Source organism: Salvia hispanica, chromosome 5 (assembly GCF_029641045.1).
Source record: "Salvia hispanica isolate PSC_SH4W2 chromosome 5, Shi_PSC_v1, whole genome shotgun sequence".
Taxonomy (NCBI): Eukaryota; Viridiplantae; Streptophyta; class Magnoliopsida; order Lamiales; family Lamiaceae; genus Salvia; species Salvia hispanica.
This window is the reverse complement of record NC_142696.1, coordinates 34,875,873-34,901,486: the sequence shown is the minus strand read 5'-3', so window position 1 is coordinate 34,901,486 and position 25,614 is coordinate 34,875,873. Positions and strand designations below refer to the sequence as shown.

General features: G+C 34.0%; 1 protein-coding gene and 4 long non-coding RNA genes across 5 annotated transcripts; 1 reads left to right on the top strand and 4 right to left on the bottom strand.

Moving 5' to 3' along the window:
- Positions 1-658: 658 nt before the first annotated feature.
- LOC148926713 (uncharacterized) lies at positions 659-3,545 on the bottom strand. The gene is made up of 6 exons (XM_089059225.1): positions 3,368-3,545; positions 2,876-2,970; positions 2,654-2,821; positions 2,287-2,410; positions 1,917-2,067; positions 659-725 (listed from the first exon to the last, which is right to left on the bottom strand). Exons 1-6 carry the CDS (start codon positions 3,543-3,545, stop codon positions 659-661), a joined length of 783 nt encoding a protein of 260 aa, XP_088915351.1.
- A 5,758-nt stretch (positions 3,546-9,303) lies between these two features.
- LOC148926712 (uncharacterized) lies at positions 9,304-11,648 on the bottom strand. Its single transcript, XR_016130917.1, has 2 exons — positions 10,442-11,648; positions 9,304-9,622 (listed from the first exon to the last, which is right to left on the bottom strand). It is a non-coding gene; the product is annotated as an uncharacterized LOC148926712 (long non-coding RNA).
- Positions 11,649-12,792: 1,144 nt separating this feature from the next.
- Positions 12,793-14,926, bottom strand: LOC125186396 (uncharacterized). Its single transcript, XR_007170432.2, has 2 exons — positions 14,735-14,926; positions 12,793-14,651 (listed from the first exon to the last, which is right to left on the bottom strand). It is a non-coding gene; the product is annotated as an uncharacterized LOC125186396 (long non-coding RNA).
- Positions 14,927-15,464: 538 nt separating this feature from the next.
- On the top strand, positions 15,465-16,858 carry LOC125186395 (uncharacterized). The gene is made up of 2 exons (XR_007170431.2): positions 15,465-15,608; positions 15,699-16,858. It is a non-coding gene; the product is annotated as an uncharacterized LOC125186395 (long non-coding RNA).
- Positions 16,859-19,258: 2,400 nt separating this feature from the next.
- Positions 19,259-21,073, bottom strand: LOC125190548 (uncharacterized). Its single transcript, XR_007170938.2, has 2 exons — positions 20,794-21,073; positions 19,259-19,738 (listed from the first exon to the last, which is right to left on the bottom strand). It is a non-coding gene; the product is annotated as an uncharacterized LOC125190548 (long non-coding RNA).
- Between the last annotated feature and the right edge of the window lie 4,541 nt (positions 21,074-25,614).

The window sequence follows — 25,614 nt, the reverse complement described above, 5'->3', positions numbered from 1 at the left end:
TATTAGTTTTATAATAAAATGTAAGTAAGATAAGTTAGTAAAATGTGAGATACACTACAAAAAATTATAGTAAAAATGAAAAGTTACAAATAATTAGGAAATGACGAAAATGAAAATAAGCGATCAATTTTCAAAGATAGATGGAGTAACAGTGGTAAATAAAAATATTGGTACAGGCTGATTTTGGGCCAGATTTGACTGGATTGCACGTTTGCACGCACAAGAGTGCGGCCCATTTACACATATGCTCATCTTTTTCTACTTGAGTGAACAATTAAATCTGTCAACTAATAACAGGTTAGTTTATAGTACTAGAATTTATATTTTATAATTTGACGAGAGTATCAATGATCTTTTAATGCCAGTTTTATTGGTAAAAAATATCACATAAATATGAACTAAATTGGAAATAGTTGAACAATACAACTTAAACAAATCCTTAATTCAATATGTATACTTCATTTGGGACCTATAACTATTTAGATTACAATAACAATCTCATTCACATAAATTACACGTGTTAGCATATATTTTACAAATACGGTTACAAAATTGAAGTGCAAAATATTACCAGTATATTGCATTTAGAAAGAAAAATCACAGAAAAGAGGGATAAAAGAGCAAAGAGTTAGAGAATTAGACAGGATTAAGAAAGAGTCTATTGTTGGTCTTCAATTTCATCCTCGGCATCCCAAAGAAATCGAGCATATGAAGCCATAACATAGCTGCACATAGTCGAATTCCATATATTATTAGATATTATAAATAAGCTTTCAGATGTGTCATCTTTAACTTAAATATACGTATAAGGGCCCGTCTGGTAGCCCAATAAATATTAACACTTGCCCAATGAAAATGGTATTTCTTAACTAGGCTGTTAGAACTGACCACTGTTTGGTTCAGCCCAAACATGGTGATTGGGCTTTATTCTATGGTTTGGTTGAATCAGGGAGTTTGGGAAACGAAAACCAATGTCTCAAAATTACCCTCCCACAGTTGAGGACAGAAATTGGCGGCGATGCCATAAGATTTGCTACTAAATTAGGCGGTAAATTGGTTCGGATTCCCGCCATTACTCTCCAAACCCCCATTATTAAGCCTGAATAGGTTAACTTAACCAAGAGATTGTTACTCCACTCCATAGTAGCGACAACACCGCTGTCAGCATCAACGTGATATCTCATCACCAAGGTTAGTGAAACAGCAAGGTTAATGTTGAACTGTGTTAACGTTTGTACTGTGTATGCGTTCGGCATTAATGAACTCAAGTTCCGTTGCAGCCATGACGTCGAAGGGAAAGGGGAAGGTGATGAAGCTCAGGACCTGAAACTCGAAGGGAAATCAAAATGGAATTAGTGGTGGCTGCCCTAAATGAATACCTCATCACTGATTTGCCAAAAAAATGTATGCATACGTTAGGCAGATTACACAATAGAGAGCAAAAACTAAACATCAACATTGGATTTTGATTCAAAACAATCCAAATATGGATCAACAAATACACGGTCCTCTCTCTAAACCCCACATATGACGAGGATTCAGACCAGCCCATCCGATGGAGCTCAAACAAATGAAATTAAGCATTGCAGACGGTGAAAGAGCTGAACCGGGGAGGAAATAGTTAATATTTGGGTGAATTTACACTAAGCCATGCTAAAATCAACAACAGAACTACACACACTGCAAACTATGAACACAATTTTAACAGTTTGACATTGCAAATATGGCATTTCCGCCTTGCATAACAGTCGGCCACAAATTTAGAGTCAAAATTGAAACTCTATCAACCCAATTTCAACCATCAACACCAAGTGCATATTCATAGCTACCAGATCAAAACCAAATACCCATTATTTCGACATACCCAGATGGATAAAGGCCGATAACCCAAGATATGAAAATAGGCGGTCACTCACTAGATGGGATTTTCGTCCGAAATCGACTTTAGGTTAACGACGTCGCCGACCCCTGAAGCTCTGCAAATCCAGGCGGTTCCCCGTGCACCTGCAGCGGTGGACCAAACCAAACCGTCAACCGTCGGAGGGTAATTTGGTATAATTCCTCTCACTATCAGAGTTAACACCACATTCGTGAAAACTATACCACTCCCTCCTCTGATTGTGCTAACGCACCCAAGCCGATAGTAGTCTACACAACCTTGAAACCCGCTGGAATTTTTCCGGGTCGGCCGATTGGAGCGGCTGGTACCAAACGGGAAAAAATCGCGTTTCAAGCCTATTTGGGGCTACCGGACAAGCCCTAAATAAAAAATAATAGATTAGTTACCAATTGTCCGGCGCCGCTCTGCATCTCTATGGAGGAGCCAAATTAGATGAGCATATAATGACAAAGCATTTCCACAACTTGGGTCTGCCAATATTGCCCTTGCACAATGCAATTCTCCTCGAACCTGTTAATTATTAACAAAAAATTACTAGCCTTAAATATTAAATAATATATAAAGCCTGTTAAAAATATACCTTACCTAAATTCTTAACTTATACTTATAATGCTTAAATGTTGTATAATATTTTTGTAAAATAAGATTTTAAATCATTTACAAAATTAGTCAATTAAGTAGTATTTTATTTGTAATGATCTTATAACCCTTAGTAAGGAAAGATAGAAAAGAAAGAAGATATAGTTGATGTACCTCTTTCAAAAATGTAGCATTTGAATTCATGGGATCGGCCTTAATCAAGTCCTCATAATACACATCCATACTAGCATGATTGGCGTCATCTCCAGCTCTGCCACCCGATCCGACACTTCCGGCGCCGCCGTCACCAACCTCGAACTCCACGGCCGCCGTGATACGAGTCTGCCGTCAGCTCGCCTTGGAGAGACACCGGTGCAACGGATGGAGGAGAGTGACTTTGATACGGGAGCCAGTGGAAGCGGAGAGCCTGAGAGAACCATAGCGAAGGATCGTTCGCGCCGTCACCGGCGCCCACCGGACCACTTCGCAGACTTCGCCAAGCATTGAGCGTTGGGAGAAAGAGTATTTAGTTAGTTGATTAGCTAATTTATTTAGTGGTTATTTCTATTTAATTCACGTAATATTTTGAACTTTTAATTGTAATTTCAATTATTTAGCGTCCAGCGATTTATAAGCTCCTTTCCGGGTTTTCTTTGTTGATTCTTTCCCGGATCGTAGGTCGAATCAACCCTAGGGTCCTAGATATAAATAGGCGTGTATTTTATTTCAACCTTCAGGAAATAGAATATTTTTCACGCAAAGTTTCAGTCTTCTTCTTCCAAACCCTAAATTCGAACGTGTGCGATCGTCGGGCAAAGCTCCCGCGACTTCACGGAGAAATTAATCGCAGTTGAGGAGATTATCCTTAACACGCCGCTGCTTTTCTACATCCCGTTTCGTCTCCATCCTCAACCGGAACAAAAAATGTATGATTAGTTGGAGACTCGGTTAGATTTTTGGAGATTTTGTCAATACGATTGTGGTCAAACGACATGGAATAAGATCTTGCCAATGGTTTGGGAATCCATGAGTTCAACACAGGTATTGAAGAGCTTCTCACAAGCATTATGGAAATTGGAAAGATAGAGAGAGAGCTGAACTGAATATGTCGCAAGTGAGGTTTTTTATCATAATATAATTGTCACAACCGCACTTGCTAAGGATAGCCTAGTCGGGGAACCGTGACTCGGGGCGGGGGTATAAGAAGCGGGGAAAGAAATAGGGAAAAACAAAATCAAACATTGGTTGCGAGACATGACTAATCAAGTGCTGATACATAGAAGGAAAGATACTCGATCATGAAACTCGAGTAATCGTTTGTAAAAATTTCAATACACCAGAGTTTTGAACAAAATAGACTTGAGTCTTTTAAGATGCACAACGGAAGCAAATGAACACGGTTCTATGTATGGAGACATGAACCTCCGAGAGTCCTAATCTGACTGAATTAAATGTATTGTCTCAATAGCACTTCCTCCACCACTTCGCTGCTCAACCTGCACATTTAGAAATATATGCAGGGCTGAGTACAAAAGTACTCAGTGAACACATTGCCGAAAAATACAAATATACATTTGAAAATATTGTCAAGCCACTATCATAGTAACACTCATGGGTTTTATTAAAAAGACCCGAGCTTACTAAAAATCATTTTTCGACTGCAGTCCATTCTCTTTCTGTATTTTGCCATATCTGATCATCTTGTGCCGTAGAGATGGTGGTCTCTCACGGTCACATTAACAATTTTGTGCCGTAGAGATGGTGTTCTCTCACGGTCACATCAACATTCTTGTGCCGGGAAGGTGGCCACCTTCCTCAGTCACCAGACCTGCCCTCTGGCCATAGGTTTCCTGTGTACACTAGCCCGAGTAGGGACACCACCCTCACTTGGACCCGAATTCGATTCACATATCATCATTCACAACTCACTTGGCCTCACGCCAAAACAGATAGGCATTATACACAAAACATTTTGGCAAGACAACATCATTTAAAACAACGAACATATGTTCGAGTTTTTCATAAAATATCACTTCAAAAATAATTTGCATTTTTATCCACATTAGTATGTAGGATAGAAAAGTTCACCTTGTTTTTGCTTCCCAGGATTTTCGCAAATAATTCTCTGTTTCTGAAAGTTATCTTCCTGTATGTTCTTCCTTTTTGGAAACAAAATACAAGCTAAATTTCAGCTTCAAGAATATATATATATATATATATATATATAGGGGTGCATTACCCTCCTTATCACCCCCTAGTATAAAACATAGGACTAATATAAGCCATTGGATCTATTAATCTAATGGCTTTGATTAAAAGCATCGCCGTACATTATTATACCACTTTCGTACATTAAAGGGCAATTTGGGTATATTACTGTTACATCATTTATATGGATTAGTACATTAACTTAATTTGTACATTAATGTGTTAATAATGTACATTAATGTGTTTTAATGTATATGCTCCTTCTACGTAATGTAGATTATAATTTTTTTACTAAGTAACGAAAGTTATATCCATTCCCCAAGGGTTTAGTAATCCATGAGGCTAGGGTGTAGTACCGACTCAGTAACACAACGTTCACTAGGGTAATCTTGTGGATACTATACCCTAGCCCTATGGATGAGTTAACCCTAGGGGACTGGATCTAACTTCCATCGGTTAGTGAACGTTATGTTAATATGATGGTACTACACCCTAGCCCCATGGACTACTAAACCCTTGGTGAATGATGTTAACTTTGGGCCCGATGTGTAATACGATGCTACATTATCATGAGTATATCGTACATTATCATGGTTATATTGTGCATTATCAGTGGTATTTCGTACATCACTCTCCGACGGGGTATGGATTTGTGAATTCCGTAGATGCTATATAGTATAGCTTCCATCCACGAATTCATACCCTGGAATTCATACCCCGGTACATTATCATGGGTATATTGTACATTGTCATTGGTATATCGTACATTATCATTGGAATTTTGTACATCACTTTCCGTCGGGGTAAGAATTTATGAATTTGTGGATGCTATATAGTATAGCTTCCATCCGCGAATTCATACATCGGTACATTATCATGGGTATATCGTACATTATCATGGTTATATCGTGCATTATCACTGGTATTTCGTACATCACTCTCCGACGGGGTATGGATTTGTGAATTTCGTAGATGCTATATAGTATAGCTTCCATCCACGAATTCATACCCTGGAATTCATACCCCGGTACATTTTCATGGGTATATTGTACATTATCATTGATATATCGTACATTATCACTGGCATTTCATACATCACTTTCCGTCGGGGTAAGAATTTATGAATTTGTGGATGCTATATAGTATAGCTTCCATCCGCGAATTCATACATCGGTACATTATCATGGGTATATCGTACATTATCATGGTTATATCGTGCATTATCACTGGTATTTCGTACATCACTCTCCGACGGGGTATGGATTTGTGAATTTCGTAGATGCTATATAGTATAGCTTCCATCCACGAATTCATACCCTGGAATTCATACCCCGGTACATTTTCATGGGTATATTGTACATTATCATTGATATATCGTACATTATCACTGGCATTTCATACATCACTTTCCGTCGGGGTAAGAATTTATGAATTTGTGGATGCTATATAGTATAGCTTCCATCCGCGAATTCATACATCGGTACATTATCATGGGTATATCGTACATTATCATGGTTATATCGTGCATTATCACTGGTATTTCGTACATCACTCTCCGACGGGGTATGGATTTGTGAATTTCGTAGATGCTATATAGTATAGCTTCCATCCACGAATTCATACCCTGGAATTCATACCCCGGTACATTTTCATGGGTATATTGTACATTATCATTGATATATCGTACATTATCACTGGCATTTCATACATCACTTTCCGTCGGGGTAAGAATTTATGAATTTGTGGATGCTATATAGTATAGCTTCCATCCGCGAATTCATACATCGGTACATTATCATGGGTATATCGTACATTATCATGGTTATATCGTGCATTATCACTGGTATTTCGTACATCACTCGCCGATGGGGTATGGATTTGTGAATTTGTGGATGCTATATAGTATAGCTTCCATCCGCGAATTCATACATCGGTACATTATCATGGGTATATCGTACATTATCATGGTTATATCGTGCATTATCACTGGTATTTCGTACATCACTCTCCGACGGGGTATGGATTTTTGAATTCCGTAGATGCTATATAGTATAGCTTCCATCCACGAATTCATACCCTGGAATTCATACCCCGGTACATTATCATGGGTATATTGTACATTGTCATTGGTATATCGTACATTATCATTGGAATTTTGTACATCACTTTCCGTCGGGGTAAGAATTTATGAATTTGTGGATGCTATATAGTATAGCTTCCATCCGCGAATTCATACATCGGTACATTATCATGGGTATATCGTACATTATCATGGTTATATCGTGCATTATCACTGGTATTTCGTACATCACTCTCCGACGGGGTATGGATTTGTGAATTTCGTAGATGCTATATAGTATAGCTTCCATCCACGAATTCATACCCTGGAATTCATACCCCGGTACATTTTCATGGGTATATTGTACATTATCATTGACATATCGTACATTATCACTGGCATTTCATACATCACTTTCCGTCGGGGTAAGAATTTATGAATTTGTGGATGCTATATAGTATAGCTTCCATCCGCGAATTCATACATCGGTACATTATCATGGATATATCGTACATTATCATGGTTATATCGTGCATTATCACTGGTATTTCGTACATCACTCTCCGACGGGGTATGGATTTGTGAATTTCGTAGATGCTATATAGTATAGCTTCCATCCACGAATTCATACCCTGGAATTCATACCCCGGTACATTTTCATGGGTATATTGTACATTATCATTGATATATCGTACATTATCACTGGCATTTCATACATCACTTTCCGTCGGGGTAAGAATTTATGAATTTGTGGATGCTATATAGTATAGCTTCCATCCGCGAATTCATACATCGGTACATTATCATGGGTATATCGTACATTATCATGGTTATATCGTGCATTATCACTGGTATTTCGTACATCACTCGCCGATGGGGTATGGATTTGTGAATTTGTGGATGCTATATAGTATAGCTTCCATCCGCGAATTCATACATCGGTACATTATCATGGGTATATTGTACATTATCATGGTTATATCGTGCATTATCACTGGTATTTCGTACATCACTCTCCGACGGGGTATGGATTTTTGAATTTCGTAGATGCTATATAGTATAGCTTCCATCCACGAATTCATACCCTGGTACATTATCATGGGTATGTTGTACATTAAAGCTTGAGACTTGTACATTAAAATACAATTTTCATACATTAACATCATGTACTAATAGAACATAATGTACAAATATAACTACATCATGTATCGAAATCATGTATAATTGTGCTTTACCATTTTTACCCTTTTTGATTATTTTATTAATTTTTAAATTCCACGTGGCTTCCATATCAACCATCAGATCACACCTAATCAATGGATGAGATTAGTTTTCCTTTTTAACAGATTTTTACACATTAATTTGAATACACCCCTATATATATATATATATATATATATATATAGGGTTTTGATCTATGAAGACCAGATTTAAATACAGAAACGCAGAACGCGGTCATACGTAGGACATTTTTAGGTCATAGTTAGTTTATTTTTAGGTCATGCTAACAAAGCATGACCTAAAATGATCTTAACATGACATAAACTCAAATCTTATAATATGACCTAAAACTGCTTAATTATGACCTTCCGTATTTTTGGTTAATTATTGACCATTAGATCATCTAATCCCAGGGTCAAGATTTGGGCTGCATTTCTTGATTTAAGCACATACTTGTTTTGATCACTCCCCTATATATATATATATATATATATATATAGGATTTTGATCAAAACAAGAATGACCTTAAATAAAGAAATACAGACCATTTACTGTCCATAGGATTAGCCGATCTCATCTTAAGATTAGAATATCTAATGGTTAGATTAATTTCTCAGATATTATTAATTTAATCACTAATAATCCTAAAAGGTTACTTATGTCAATCTATGATTTCGTTGGTTATGGAAAATCCTATAATGTTGCATATTCTTCTTTCCACTAACTAATCATCAGCCTGAGTGATATGAGTTACCAATCCATAATTTCATCTTCTTCATATCTTCCATATTCTTCAAACGATCTTCCATTCATCTTCCATTTTACTTAAGTTCCATGGAGATTTATTATTCTTGAGAAATTAGTTTCCAGATTTATCGATGGCCCAAAGTTGCATTTTTATGACATAAATTGATCCTGGGTGATACTCACATTGACGTATTTGAATATCGTTTTCCTGGTATACCTATGCATTCTGTAATGACTCGAAAATACAATTAGTATGACACAAACTGGCAACAATATGACATTGTGGAGTAATTCTCACAATCACTTTAAGTTGCATTTTCTATGAATAAATTTATCCCGAGTGTACTCATACTGACTTATTGATTCATTATTCGCACACCACACACAAACATGACATGTTTGATTATTTTTACGTTTCTCTCTCTTTTTTTGCTAACATGAGCATAACTTGCATACAGTATGACACAACAAGAGTTTGTTTGTAACTAAAAAATGAGTCGTATTCATATATAAATTGAAGAAACAATAACATCTAATGTCATTTCTAAAACATCATCCAAATATGTAAAGCTAAACTGTTTAAACATCCTTAATTTAAATCGGTGGTAAACTAAACAAAAATGAAACAGAGTTTCAGTCTTTTAAGTTATGAAATAACAACTGCTTAATCTGTAGTTTGCTATCATCTTTTCAACATCGAACTTCGCGTTGTTACTATCCTTTTCATAATGTTTGGATGCCGCAAAAAGGCGCTATGATTATTTTTCACTACCATCAACACACGATAACACACCCTTCTTTCTAATTGATAGTCCACAATTCCATTCGCCCTCTCTGTCCACCATCTGCAGCTGCATTATTAGTTTTCTTTTGCAACTGAGCTGCATCAACATTCTCTACCACTGTACCTGTACGGTTAAAAGAGGTCATTTTTAGTCTGGTTTTAGGGCATAATAGTAAGCATGACCTAAAATAATCTAAATATGACCTAGACCAAGCTAACAATTTTTATGTCATGCGTAACATAATTTCAAGCGATATATCTTCAATAACCAACATAAAATAAACAATTATATGAACTTTTGCCCTAATTTTATCGTTTTTATGTCAGAAAAATTGGATTCCAAATTAGGGATTAAGCAAAACTCCATAACAGCTTTTACGTCATTAAGAACACAATTTCATGTCATTTTTTCATCACAACTGTAACTCCTGTTATAAAGGCAACGAAGTTTACAAAATCAAGACCAAAATTCAAACAGGGATTATGCTATATTCAAAAAGACATGTTTAATGTCATGTGTACCATATACATATGTCATTCTAAGGGATTTTGCTTCAGAAAAATGAGATTTGAAATTAACAGGTTTAATGTCATGCATAACACATTTCAAGTCATTGATCTTCAATGGCGAACATAAAATAAACAATTATATGAACTTTTGCCCTAATTTTATCGTTTTAATGTCAGAAAAATTGGATTCCAAATTAGGGATTTAGCAAAAGTCCATGTCCCAGCACAATTTATGTGAGAACAAACTGAATTATCCTAACATGAGCTCCCCAATTCAATGGCTGCAACAATTTTGTCATCACATGCCTTCTTTATTCTTTCCCGTAAGACTTTGATAAACTTGTTCAAAACCAAAAAAACATATAATGGCACAAAATATAGCAATTTTGTGCCACAGTGAAGAAAAACGTAATTTTCATAAACCCTTACTTACCTTTCCCGACCTTCTTCGCTGTTCCGGATGCCCTTGTATCCACCATTGTCGACAATTCATTTGTCTTGAGCAAAATCCCTAATTTCTTCTAGAGAGATTTTTGAACAAATGAATGAAAATTTTCACTCTCTCACTTCTTCACTGGCGTGGGGGAAATGAAGAGCTATATTCTTGTGTGGATTAATATTCACTCCCATTAAATTCGCCCACTAATAACGGAAGCAACGGTTCCACTAATGTGGACTCCCGAAAATACCCTTCGTATGACCCAATTTGCACTTGTCATGACATAAAAGAAACAATTTATAAAACAAATCGTGGCCCTTATATAATAAATCTAACGGATGATAATTGGGCTGAATTTCGGTACTTAAGGGCTTCCTTTGATAGATTAAAACCCTATATATATATATATATGGAGATGATCAAAATAAGAATGCATTTAAATCCAGAAATGCAGCCCAAATCTTGGCCCTAGGATTAGATGATCTAATGGTCAATAATTAACCCAAAATACGGAAGGTCATAATTAAGTAGTTTTAGGTCATATTATAAGGTTTGGGCTTATGTCATGTTAAGATCATTTTAGGTCATTCTTTGTTAGCATGACCTAAAAATAAACTAACTATGACCTAAAAATGGCCTACGTATGACTTTGTTCTGCGTTTCTGTATTTAAATCTGGTCTTCATAGATCAAAACCCTATATATATATATATAATTAGGGATGTATTCAAATTAATGTATATAAAACTGTTGAAAAGGAGAACTAATTACATCCATTTATTAGGAGCGATCTTATGGTTGATATGGAAGCCACTTGGAATAGAATAAATTAATAAAAAAAATTAAAAAGGGCATAAAAGGAAGATTACATATTGGGCGTTATTTTCATTTCCTAATTACACGCATATTGTGTATTAAATTAATCATTGGAAGTTATTTTCATTCCCTAAATAAACACCTAATATATTAAATTAATCATCAACTCCTTGATTCACGAATCTTATATTTGATATGTTCTTTGACTATTAAATTAATTCACGATTCATGATTAAATTAATCATTGGAGTATTATCTAAAAATGAACATATTTATACTATGTTGCAATTATGTTCCCTGACTAAGAATATGAATTCGATTTGTTTTCGATGTACATTGAATAAGTGAGTAATGTACTTATATAACATTATCAAGTTGGTACTACACCCTAACCTATGGATTACTAAACCCTTGGAGAATGAATTAAACTTACGTTCTCCTAGGGGTTTAGCAATCCATAGGGCTAGGGTATATAATACCACCACATGAATTGAATTTCGTTTTTTTTTTTTATGTATTTATAGGATTTCCTACAGTAAATAATGTACGAAAATTAACATTTAATGTAAATGCATCATACTAAATGATGTACCTATCTAAGAATTTAATGTTTGGTGGGAGTTGAAGCCATACCCTTTGGGTTTAGCGATCCAAGTGGCTAGGTTGTAGTACCCACTCACAAAATGAAATCATCATCTAGGGTAGGGAGTTTGAATCATTCCCCTGGGGGTTTAACAATCCATAGAGCTAGGGTATAGTAGCACCACATGCATTGAATTTCGTTTTTCATATGTATTTAGGATTTCCTACGGTAAATAATGTACGAAAATTGGCCTTTAGTGTGAATGCAAAATCATAAATGATGTACCTATTTAAGGATTTAATGTTTGGTGAGAGTTGAATCCATACCCTTTGGGTTTAGCGATCCATGTGGCTAGGTTGTAGTACCCACTCACAAAATGAAATCATCACCAAGGGTAAGGAGTTTGAATCATTCCCCTAGGGGTTTGGCAATCCACAGGGCTAGGGTATAGTAGCACCACATGCATTGAATTTCGTTTTTTATATGTATTTAGGATTTCCTACCGTAAATAATGTACGAAAATTGGCCTTAAATGTAAATGAATAATTCTAAATGATGTACCTATCTAAGGATGTAATGTTTAGTGGGAGTTGAATCCATACCATTTGGGTTTAACGATCCATGTGGCTAGGTTATAGTACTTACTCACAAAATGAAATCACCACCAAGGGTAGGGAGTTTGAATCATTCCTTAGGGGTTTAGCAATCCATAGGGCTAGGGTATAGTGCCACCACATGTATTGAATTTCGTTTTGTATTTGTATTTAGGATTTCATACAGTAAATAATGTACGAATATAGTCTTATAATGTATATGCCTAACAGTGAATAATGTATGAATGTAGTAGTTTAATGTATATTTTATCTGTCAATTTGGTTTCAGTCATTTGGTAATGTACATATTTATGATTTTAATGTACAGTACATTAGTAGCAAATAATGTAACAATTAACCTGAATAATGTAACCTAATAAGTGTAAGAATGCAAACAGAGACTACTACACAAAACAATAAATAATTGAATACTACAAGAATGGCTCTAACTCCTTGCCCTTAGTGAAAGTTGTGCTACTAGGTTGGTACTACACCCTAGCCCCATGGACTATTAAACCCTTGAAGAATGGATATAACTTCTGCCCCCTCATCAAACAAATTATAGTCTACATTAAAATATAATTTTCGCACATTATAATCTACAACACAATAATAATGTAGCATATCTTTGAACATCTTTAAATCTTGTCGTTGTGTTAATGCAATGGGCATATCATCGTCAAAGTCATCCTCAAATCGATTCTTGCACTCGTTGAACGTATTCAGAAACACATACAATGTAGTAGTATCAGTTAATGTACATCTATGGCTAAATAATGTAATAGAACATGATGTACAGATCTAGCTACATAATGTAACAGAGCATGTATTGAATAAGATGCAGTAATGATGTTGTTACGGGATCATGCAGTAATGATGTTGAATAAGCAGTATACAAAAACAAGAGGGAAAAAACAAAGCATAATATGAAGAAATTTTCAATGGCGAATCCCGACTGTAAAATCAAATCCACGCCAAATGAACAATACTCGCATCCCAAAAAACTGCAAAAAGGGCTAAATCCAAACGAGAATTGCACAGCAACGTCAATTAAGAAAAGCTTCAAATTTGTAGCAATAATCGGCCACTCAATCATCGAGAAACCCTCATCAACATAAACTACACTATAAATCAAAATTGATATGAAATAATGTACACAAACAATCAAATATCGGTTCCTCAAGTTTAGATAATACTGGAATTTGAAGAAAATTTTTAATTTTGGGCCTTACCTTTCACGCTGCCGTTGAAATCAGTCGGGATTTCAACTGCTTTAGTTATCCATCATATCTTCGTTGTCGAAACTAATTACGCTTCGTACACACCGTTTTTCCCGCGTCGTGATGGTCACCGATTCGTCGTCTTCTAGGTCGTGTGAAAAGTATTGAGAGGAGAGACGATATAAGTGATGGTGAGTGAGGCGGCGGCTAGGGTTCTGGGTGATTACTGATCAATGACGGAGGAGAGATGGTGGAAGTAATGGGGAGAGAGAGATGGAGGAAAATGTATAGTTGCTGAAAATAAATCCCGTAAATCTTGCAAATACATTTTTAAATAGTGAACTGTCTAATAGAGTGATACCAAAACTGCCCTTTAATGTACGAAACCACCAACTTAATGTACCGCGTGAATTTTAATTTCAGCCAAGATTTGTTGATCCAAGGGATTAAATTAGACCTATGTTTTATACTAGAGGGTGATAAGGAGGGTAATGCATCCCTATATATATATATAATAACTTTATGATGAGAATTGATATGCTGCGGGATACATGTTGTGGACTTGGTGAGCGACTATGACGTGGCAATATCACCATTCAATTTTTTCTCTTTCCTTTCCTCTCTCCCCTCTTCTCTCTCTCATCGTCTCCTCTCCCTCTCTCCTCTGCAATACCCTCTCTCCTCTCTCATCGTCTCCTCTCCCTCTCTCCATTGCAATACCCTCTCTCCTTCTCTTTCATCCTCTCTATTTTCTGATCTAATTGAGGGTGAAAAAATTTAAGAGCATACCATAAAGAGGCCGCAATCTGTCTTGAGAGAGAAGAATTCAATAGAAGTCATGCCGCCACTCTCAAAAGGTCTAATTTTGTCATTCCTTCTCGAGTACTTGATGGAATTATCCTTCTTCAAATGATGAATTTCTGTTAACACTAAATTCAAAACACTGCTCGTTTTAGTTCCGTGAAGTATAAGCGTCTTCTTCCCCGTTTCCACCTGCAACGATTCAATTTGATTCAGCAAACCGAAAGTTATAGTTACATCATACAGAGCTTCATATGAAGAAGAAATTCAGAGACGTTAGTTTGGGGGTGTCTCGAGTTTGGGGGTGCGTTTATCAAGCTCTCTCTTGATTCTGCCATTTTTTTGTTCTCATCATTGCTCTTGTAATTTGGAGAGCAATACACCAAATTCTTCAGAGTGATTGCGTTTCGGATTCAACACTGAGATTTAATCGGGAGTGAGAGTTAGAGAGGATGAAAGAGAAGGAGAGAGGAAATTGCAGAGGAGAGAGGGAGAGAAGACGATGAGAGGCAGGAGAGAGGAAAGGAAAGAGAAAAAATTGAATGGTGATGTTGCCACGTCATAGTCGCTCACCAAGTCCGCAGCATGTATCCCGTAGCATATCAATTCTCACTTTATGATATGCATCTTATTATATGGTTCTCCTTCTTTAAGCCTTACTCTTCTATTAGGTTTTTATGACTCTCTCTAGAAATTCATTTTCACATCATTTCATTATAATTCTGGGATTTAATTAGAAGTCTTAAACAACTAATTAAAGAGAAAATTTATTTATTTACTTCCAGAGATTTTATCTTCTATCAAATTATTTTGGTCCTGACAAAATAATTTAAATTAGCCTAAACAAAACATGGATCAATTTATAAATCAAGAGCTAAATGGGCCAATTAATATATCAAGATGAAATTATCGGCAGTGGGCTAAAGGGATACTTTATACACTAATTCAAATTGAGAAGAATTAATTAGAAATTAGCCCAATTATATATATATACTCCTTACGTCTCTTTCCCTTTCTCCCTCAACTCTCTCTCTATTTCTTCTCCCCCTCGCCTCTCTCTCTCAAATCTGTCGCCGCCGCTGCACGGGCGGCGATTCCCCGGCCTCCCCACGCCTCCACGGCCGCTGCCTCATCGCCGACTCCTGAGAGGTAAGTTAGGGAAATTCTATCCTATTTCTTTCTGTGTAATTTCTAAAGATTTAATCTTTGATTTAAAGTTTAGGTGTTTCAAACTTGTAGATTTTTGAAGGTGGGTGAAATCAGTGATGCATCAGGCTGTGGGGCTGCTACTGTCGTCGATAGGGTGCCGAAGATTAGTCGCCGGAGTCCCGACAGATTTATAATCTCGAGACAAGTTCTTATTTTGTGAAGAATTGTTATTCTTGATCTACATGCTTATATGCAAATGTTGAGAAAAGGAAAAGTGCTTGGAGTTTACCTTCATTACGTGGGAAAATGTGTTGTTGGATTGTGGGACTTGACCCTGTAATTGTTTGCAACTCTCCCACTTTTCTTACTCCTTATCTCTCCTTTGGATGGTTGAAAGTTTTGGAGTGAGTTCCTATTGTTTTGTAAGTGATGCTGGAAAAAGAAAAGCTCGTTCCCATATATATGCATTTACCTTGCCTAGCTTAGCTTGTACATATCTCTGATTTTGATATGCTTACATCTTTAGCAGGGATTTAATATCTTACTTGGCATAATCTGCTCCCTCATTCTCCTGAACAAATCTTGCAATGAGATTATGCATTAAATGTCTACTATCCACTTGCACATTACTTTATCTCCTCATAGTATTTTATTTGATAGAGTATGTGAAAGTGATTGAGACCAGAAGGAATTTTGTTTCTATTTATAGGCTAAAATAAATTATGTTGCATTCTTTCTATGAAATCTTTTAAATTAGATTCGTATTGAATGCAAATACTGTATAAGATTGGTGATAGATATGAAGAAGTTACTACTTAGTCCCACTTGCAATTATTATATCTATTTCCTTAAGATTTTATTTGATATGGGAATAAATGATCTCCTTAGTAAATCTTATGGAAAATCTTCTCAAAGATTAGCTTAGATTTCTCAATTTATCTCACCGTAGAATTTGATCTTGGCATTAAGTGCAAGGTCTTATATGATTTCTACAGATTTTCCCATTTTACGCAGGAACATACATTGGCGGAAGTCGGTGACGTGTTGGACTTTGTTGGGATGCTAGCAGTGTTGTCAAACGGGCTGCCCGAGACTTGCACATCTTTCGCTTCCGATTATAATAGGCTAGGCTTTAATTATATTGTAATATTAGACTTGATTCGTGTATCGGGTATTACGACTTTTACTTTGAATTTATTCTTCGGATAGTCATTGAAAATAATTGCTAAATAGCACAAAAGTTTATTAGATGTCTCGTCTATATTTTCTTAACTCAATGTAAGATTCTTTTAAATTTTAGTGCCGCTTTGAAATATCTAATATTCGTTGTATCGTGCTTTTATTTAATGTTGTAAAATCTTTTCAAAGTTTTGGGTCAGTACAATAATTAATCGTACGTACGAGAATAAGAATGAGATTTTGAGTTTGATGAACATGTCTGTTTCAGGTGGTAGCTGTGTCACGTGACATAGGACCCACGCATCCGCCTCCTTCAAATCACCCACTCACGTGACTCCGGTCTCGCCAAATACACACCACTTACTTTTTGTTTTACAAAGCCCATTGTTTATAAAATGCTAAACCTAAACCAGCATTAGAGTGATTGTTTTCACAAAAGTGGATCACAAGATAAATAAAATACAAACAATGCCAAATAATATTCTTTCCATCCGCCATTAAATATTCTATTTTCCTTTTTTCGTCCGTCCACCAATAAATATCTCATTTCACTTTACTATACTTTAGTAAGTAGACCATATATTCAATTATATCATTTCACTCACATTTTATTATAAAATTAATAAAAGTATGCTCTATATTCCACTAACTTTATCTATCCATTTTGCTTTATAAAGTCAAACAATTTTATAAAATTCATGGCAGTCAAATATGAGACATTTAATCATGGACGGATGGAGTATCATTTTTCCTAAATCTAAAATATTCAAGTTATTATAATAGATGGCATGAAGCCATGAACTTTTAAATTTAGAATTTGATGATATCGATCGAGTTGATCCAACGGTGGTAGCAAATGTAAATGTCCAACCAAGCATATAAGTACCTCTATATATCATTGGCCGCACTTTTTGTGTGTTTTTAATTGTTATAGAATAATAATAATAATTGTTACTTGTAGGCCAAACAATATATCAACCGTCCAGATACAACTTGCCTGAAAAGTTTTTTCTCCTTTCCTTTTTGACTTGTGTGGTTTTCATTTTTAGTACTTATACTTTTACCCTTTTATTATATATATTACTCCCCCCATCCCATAAGAATATACACTCTTCCCTTTTTAGTCTATTCCATAAGAATATGTATTTTCTAATTTAAAAAATTCTTTTGTTTCTAATAATGTGAAATTCATTCTTCACTAACATTACTCTAATATTTACTTTTTCTCTCTACCACTCTTATTTTATTAATTTTGCATTAAATCTGTGCCGAACCCAAAATGCATAGTCTTGTGGGACGGACAGAGGAAGTGAGTATAATGTTCCATTGTGTTAAGTAGTCACTCAAAAAAAAGTGATACACGTATGTATGATGTTTTAATATGAGCAGAAAATGAAACTTCCCGAAAGAAAGCCCCTGAATCCTGATGCATCAAATAATATATTGACTTATTTAATTAGCATTAATATGATTTAAGAATTAGTTCTATTTTGATCACAATTCTTGGCAATAAAATTGTAATAAGAAGTATATATACTATACAGGCTTCTTTTTTTTTTTTTTTTTTTTTTTTTTTTTTTTTTTATCATCATGTAGGTGAAATGCATAGAGTAACCTACTTTTGGTTTTTTATTGTATCATTATTGTGTTCAAATAATAGTCTACCCATGGAAAGGGACTTTCACACATTGGACAAAAAGTTTGAAACTAGCCTCAAATGGGAAATAGCATCAACTTATGAAGAAAAAACCACCACATTCATTAAGATAAATGTCACGCCCAAACACCCCACTCCACCTGAAGTTAAAAAAGAAAGACAGCAAGATAAAATATGATAGCAATAACACTAAATATTTTGGTATTTGATTGGACCACACTAAGACTAAGAGAGGTGGATTAGAAGTATCCAAATAAATTGAAGTATGATCAAATAAGAACCTCAAAAGCTTTATTATTGCCCAATTGCATTAGCCATAAAGTCTTTAGGCTAATTAAAGGCTCATGTCCATTCAAACCAACCTCCAATTACAACGAGGAAAGTCCATTAATAGGCCCCTCTTTTTGGCATATGCTTGTAATTTGTCACTTTCTGATAATTCACTATTAGATGAGTACTACTCCTACTACTTTATTATAAAATTAAATCATGCATATATTCACTAAAGCTTTGATGTACATGATATTGATTATTGGGATAAACATGATATGAAATTTAAATTGCTTACGAGGCTCCGTTTGGTATACAGAATTGGAATTGAAATGGAATTGGAATTTTATAGAATTGAATTGGATGATTCCAAATCCTTTGTTTGGTATAATTAAAGAATTGACATAGAATTATAATTCAATTCCAAATTCTTTGTTTGGTATAATTAATGAATTGATATATAATTTTATTATAATTTCAAAACCTTTGTTTGATATTTCAAATAATTGACATTGATTTAGAATTGGTACGCACACACAACATCGAGCAGCAAATAAACTGAAACATCTATAATTAAACCAGAATATGTGAAGTAAACTCCATACAAAGCATTCACACATGTTTGATAAAACTTCCAACTTTGTATTTTCTCCTTAGTCGGAGAATAGTTGGAAAATAAACTGAAAATTCAAATTGCTAATGGTGTGTAAGTATGTGTTAAACATATCCACAAAATGTCCTTTTTAGCCTTAGACATTGAGAAGCCCAGCTTGATTCCTCTTTATCTTAATTTACAAATATAAACTGCTCCATGAAAGTATGTATGAATGTATTCATACTTAACTGCCCCCTCCCCCCAATCCATAATCTCCAGTTTTCCACCATATTCATCATGTTTTGATCATCCTGCCTGATGTGTTTTTGCACCTTGCCCGTCAGCACGATCTTGAGAGAAAAGAATATATATATCTTCCCAATTCTCTATCACAATTTTTCTCCTATAAGGTCCAATTTTTGTATTTGCCTTCAAAACAATAATAAGCATATTTAATCACAATATAAATCATGTATTCGCAACTGTACATCAAGAAATATAACATCAAGAAATATAACATTTCTAATAGGAATGGATTTCATTCTTTGATACCAAAATATATTTGGACACTAAAATTCAGTTGAGCTACTTACTAGAACTAAACTTAAACAGCAAGGGCAGGTTATAGCATTTCAAGTTTCAACCACAAGTAATGATACTCAAACTATTTTAGGCATTTGAACTTGCTAGTTGCTACTATAACTACAACACTTAACATACCAAACAAACTTCACATAATCATTTCTAGTCATATAATGCATGTGAAGGATTCATGATCTCTACAAAACAACTAGAGACAATAATAACAATGCGCTGCTACAAATTAAGTTATAACTAGAGACTCTTATCTTATTGTTCAAAAATCACAAATGATATAAGCAAATAAGTCACCATTAAAGACACCCAAACAAAGTCCAGCACACCAATCAGATTCATTTTATATAATCTGTAATGTAAACTTAAACTCATTTTTTGCACAGAAAAAGAGCAGCAGCAAAGGGATAACAATAACAGAGCAATAGCTACTGCTCTTTAACCATTTCAAAATAAAGCTTGGTAGAGTGCTATACAAATCCTCTATATGCTGCTAGACTAGAAATAGCAAAGAATATTGGTTTGGGAAGATGGTTTATGGGATTTGTTGGATTAGTGGTGATGGATTTTGTTGGATTAGGACATTGCTTTGGGAAGATGGGTTTTGCAATTTTGCAGTTTCTCCAGGTGAGACGAATGAAAGTGGGAGTGAGTAAGTAACATTACTTTCAAAGCATGTGGCAATCAAATTATAGCTAACAAAACACTCGAACCCTCAAATCCCCGGCAATTAAACAAATAAACCCTAGCTAACAACTACAATCAATTTGAATAAAAAATTTGAAAGATCTGCAAAAATGGAGATTTAAAAAAATTGACAAAATTGAAACAAAATCAAGCACAACACAGGATGGTATTAAGAAGAACAAATTTTCGATGACAAATAATACCTGATTGGTTGTTGTGAGATGAAGGAAGCTCTCCAACGAGAGATTAGGGTTCCGTCGCAGAGAGAGAGAGCGTGAATGAGAGAGTGAAATTGGATTGACCCGTTTTTTGTTTTGACCCGGTTAGGATCCGCGAATTTATAATTTGACCCGCAAAATTGAGATGTTGGATTTGGAATTCTTCATCTAAAAGTTTGGAATTGAAATCATGGAATTCAAAATTTTAGAATTACAATTCAATTCCAAATCCACTTTTTTTCTAGTACCAAACAACAAAATTGGAATTGAAGCCTCCAGTTCCAATTCCATGAGTTGAATTCCATGTACCAAACACAGCCTGAGTGGTTTTAATAAAGGTTCAAGATCTAGATCCAAATATTGGCAAGCAACAGTAAAATTATGAACTTGACCATTGGACACGTATTAACGTATAAAGGTTACACAACTACATTATTTAAATTACTATATTTAGTCTTGAAATTTTGTTCTAAGTCTAACATTGATTTTTAAATTGAATTTTTTATGATGGTTCACTTAATTGTAGTCCATATCAAATTATCAACCAATTAAATCTAATATGGGTAAGTTTTCAGTTTCAAATTTTTTCCTTAGCTAGAACTGACACATGAGTAGATTCGTTAGGCTGATTCTGATTTGGCATGTTTTCACTCTTTACGATTAGAAAATAAAAACTAAAACCATCAGTTTAATTTTGATTGGAACCGACTGTTTCGATTAACCATGTATGACTATTCCTAAGGGGATATCAACCAGCTTTCATGAAACAAACTGAATCCTTTTAAGAGTTTATCTTTTAAAAATAAATCAACTAGATTTTCGGTAGCTAGATTTTGGATTTCCTTATTCCAACACCCATCTTCAAATTGAGTATCGATTGTTTCGATACTTAATTTGCAATGATCTTCAATTTAATAAATAACTAGTTTCACATAGCGATGCACAAATTAAGATATTTTAAAACATTAATGTTAGATTATAAATTAATTTGAATGAAATCATAAATAATAGTATCATTATATAAAAATTATAAACAAGAAATGTAATGCTAACTATGAATTACACAACTAAAACATAGTAAACTCGAAATAATTAATAACAAATTATAAAAATTTGGAGTAATTTGATTCACACAAAACATGAATGGGGATTATCTGAAACAACATCATTTGATTAATTTCCGAGAAGTAAAAAATGAATCCACTCACCTCACCAGTAAAATAAGATTCCAATTATAATAACTACAACATTATTTAATGCTCAAATAAACATATCATAATAATTAATATTATATTAGAATCATGCGAAACTATTACATCTTACGAACTATGTCTATGTAAAAATTCTACAATGTAAGATATTTCAAAATATTAAATTTAGATTATAAATTAATTATATGAAATTAGAAACAATATAATTATATGAAATTGTAAATAAAAAATATATTTACTAACTATGAATCATTGACTAAAATATATTAAACTCAAAATAATTAATACTCCCTCCGTCTCACGTTACTTGAGTCACTTCTTTTTCGCACTCGTTTTAAAAAAATAATAATAAACAGTTAAAGTGGAGAAAAAATAAAATAAAAAAGAGAATACTATAGTTAAGACTCTTCTCTACATTATTCTCTCTCTTACTTTTCTTTCTCTTCACTTTAACTATTTATTATTATTTTTCTAAAACGAGTGCAAAAAAGAAATGACTCAAGTAACATGGGACAGAGGGAGTAATAAATTATAAAATTTTGAGCACTCTGATTCACAATACATGAATGAGGATCATCTGAAACAACATCATTTGGTTAAGTTATGAGAAAAGAAATAATGAATCCACGATAAATCAGACTAATACTAATAATTGCAGAAAAAGATTAAATCCAAACCTACAAACGGGACTGGAGTATGCTGGCAATGATGCTACAAGGAAATACCACCACATGATTACCCTTCATCCATGTCCTGCCCCTTTACCTAATCTATGACACAGTTTTTGTCGAGAAACGAAAAAAAAAACCACCTATAATTTGCATACAAATGTTAAAACGATGCACAATACAATACCGCATAACAATATACCGCCCGATCATGAATAACACACTCTAAATGATAAAATTGGTTTTGGCTCCATGAGTGGTAGCTTTAAAAATATGAATGGAAAGATTTTTTAACCGAATGAATTGAGGAAACTCCTAATCATTGAGCAAGGTATGGAATGGTTCCATGGTGTCAACCTTGTAATAAGGGACATTACTTTTGAGGAGGAGTCTGCTTTGACACCTAATACTGCTTCTGACAATGTTCAGGGATCAGTTCCTACCATTGAAGAAGAAGCAAATCAAGAACCTCGGTATGGTAATGTTGCAAACATTCAATCTCATGTTGATGGATCATCTAAAATAAACCTCTACCAAGACTTTCGTCAATGGTACCACTGATTTTATGAAGTAGTTCTTTCATTTAGATTCAGAAAGAATGTCATTAATGGGTGCATATCACAAGTTCAGTGGGAGCAAATGCATCTTATATTGATTGTCATTAATAATAAGGAAATGGTGCACAACACCAAGAATTTTCTCTCTTGTTGGAGAAATTGAGTGAACAATTACATAAACTCTCTATGATGATTAACCGAGAATGACGGAGAAGGAGCATAAACTGTAGAGCGGAAGCGTACCTTGATCCATCTAGAACAGAACATCGAAATTGTTGGAATTGCTTTGCAGCGGCTATGGATCTTCCAAACTATCAGAGACGTTCTTCACAATAGTCAGTAGAGGGAGTACAGAGATATCGAATCGTTCTTCTGACGTTTGGGGACCATAACCGTAACTTATATTTATAGAAAACATAAGTTCCTTTATTTTTTATTTGGTCCCTCAACAAATAGAAAATCACAAATTGGTATCTGCACTTTAGTCCAAACTTTAATCTTTATTGAATCACTTTATATTGGACAACTGAAAGATAGTCATACACATTAAATTTGTCATGAGGACGCCCAAATTTCTAACAAACCTTTCTTCCTAATAAGAACAAAAATATCAAGCTTGAGTTTTACTATATAAGATAAGTAGATATGTGTAGATAGTAAGCCTCCAAATGTCATATTTATACCTAAAAAAATAACCATAAGACTATAAAAACCCTTCATATTCGCCATTTAGGATAAATTATGATAATCAATTGCATATTAATTTAATCATTTTGGAATTAATTTGATCGCATTAAGAAATCATTAATCATTTGAATTTGGAGTATGTATGTAGAGACCGATCTCTATATATGTATATGTATGAAACGTAGGAGTATACAATTATTGACATATAATTTCCACAACAATGAAAAGGTCGGTCATACACAAATATTAGTAGTACATAATTAGTATTCTTTCTCACAATTAATTCATAATTAATTAGCTTATGGTGTAGGAGTATTCATTCTCATAATTAATTAGTACTCCATCCGTCCCACAAAAGATGTCACACTTGTGGCGACATGGAATTTTAGGAGGTTTTGTTTTGTGTGTTAAATGGAGAGAGAAAATATAATTTTTATATTCTTGTGAGAGAGAACTTTTTCCAAAAAAGGAAATGTGACATCTTTTATGAGACAAACTAAAAATAAAGGTGTGACATCTTTTGTAGAACGGATGGAGTACTAATTAATTAGCATGGCCTCAATATCTAGTTAAATTAGCCAACCGTTTTATAAGAAACGCTTAGAATATTTAGATAGTCATATTATGAGAAATGATATGCTACATACCTTATACATGTGGGCTCCTTATGTGAGAACCACTCTCGTTTGATGCAGGTTTAACGTTGTTCGTTTTGATGTATATATTTAGTTTGACTCTAATACATTAAAAATTGTTATTACAATTTATAATTTCATAAAATTCATTATAAAACTATATTAAAGTAGGACTCATATTTCACGTGACATCCGTAATCCAAATCATACATCATATTGCATAATTATATATTTTATTATACTTACATGATATACATTTTTAATAGAATTATATAGATTGAGTGAGTTGCTATATAATATGGTGCTTAGAAATATACTTTCATGATATTAGTAATTATTGATCACATAATTACATGTAATTGAGTTTAAAACTATAAATAATCGAATTATGTATTATGCATATATGTACATGTACGTGTTAGATTAGGAGTGCTTTTCTAATTATTAAGCTATACACATAATATTTACTTAAGTCACATGCATATGTCTATTTATGTATACGTAAATACGTGCAGTTCCAATCAACTAAATTGTAATTTTATACTATTTACTTAGAATTCTATCTAATACTAGCTTATATTATAATGTTTTAGTTGATACGTGTAGGAATTTTGGAGTTAGCATATAAGCTAAAGAAAATGAATAGGTGTAAATATTATTCTTGTAACCGACTAGAAATCTCTATATAATATATATAGGTCTTGAGTGTTTTGTTTATTAAAAAAATAATAAGAAACGAGAGGTTGGAGTCGAGAGGAAGAAAAAAAGTCCGAAGGTAGAAATGTAGTAGGAATAGTTATTTTTCTTAAATTATCGTTATAGTATAGAAGATAGTTAAGATATTTAGTATTTTTAATTTTAGTATATCATATAGGATCAAGGTCGAACAAGAAGATGAGTAAGGGGTTTGGTTAGGATGGCTACAATAATAATCAGATGTGTATAAATCACATTTTTAATTTTACATGTTTTACGTGCTTCTTGCTAGATATTTATATAAAGTGAATAATTGGACTATATAATGTGATTCTAATATGATTATGTGTTA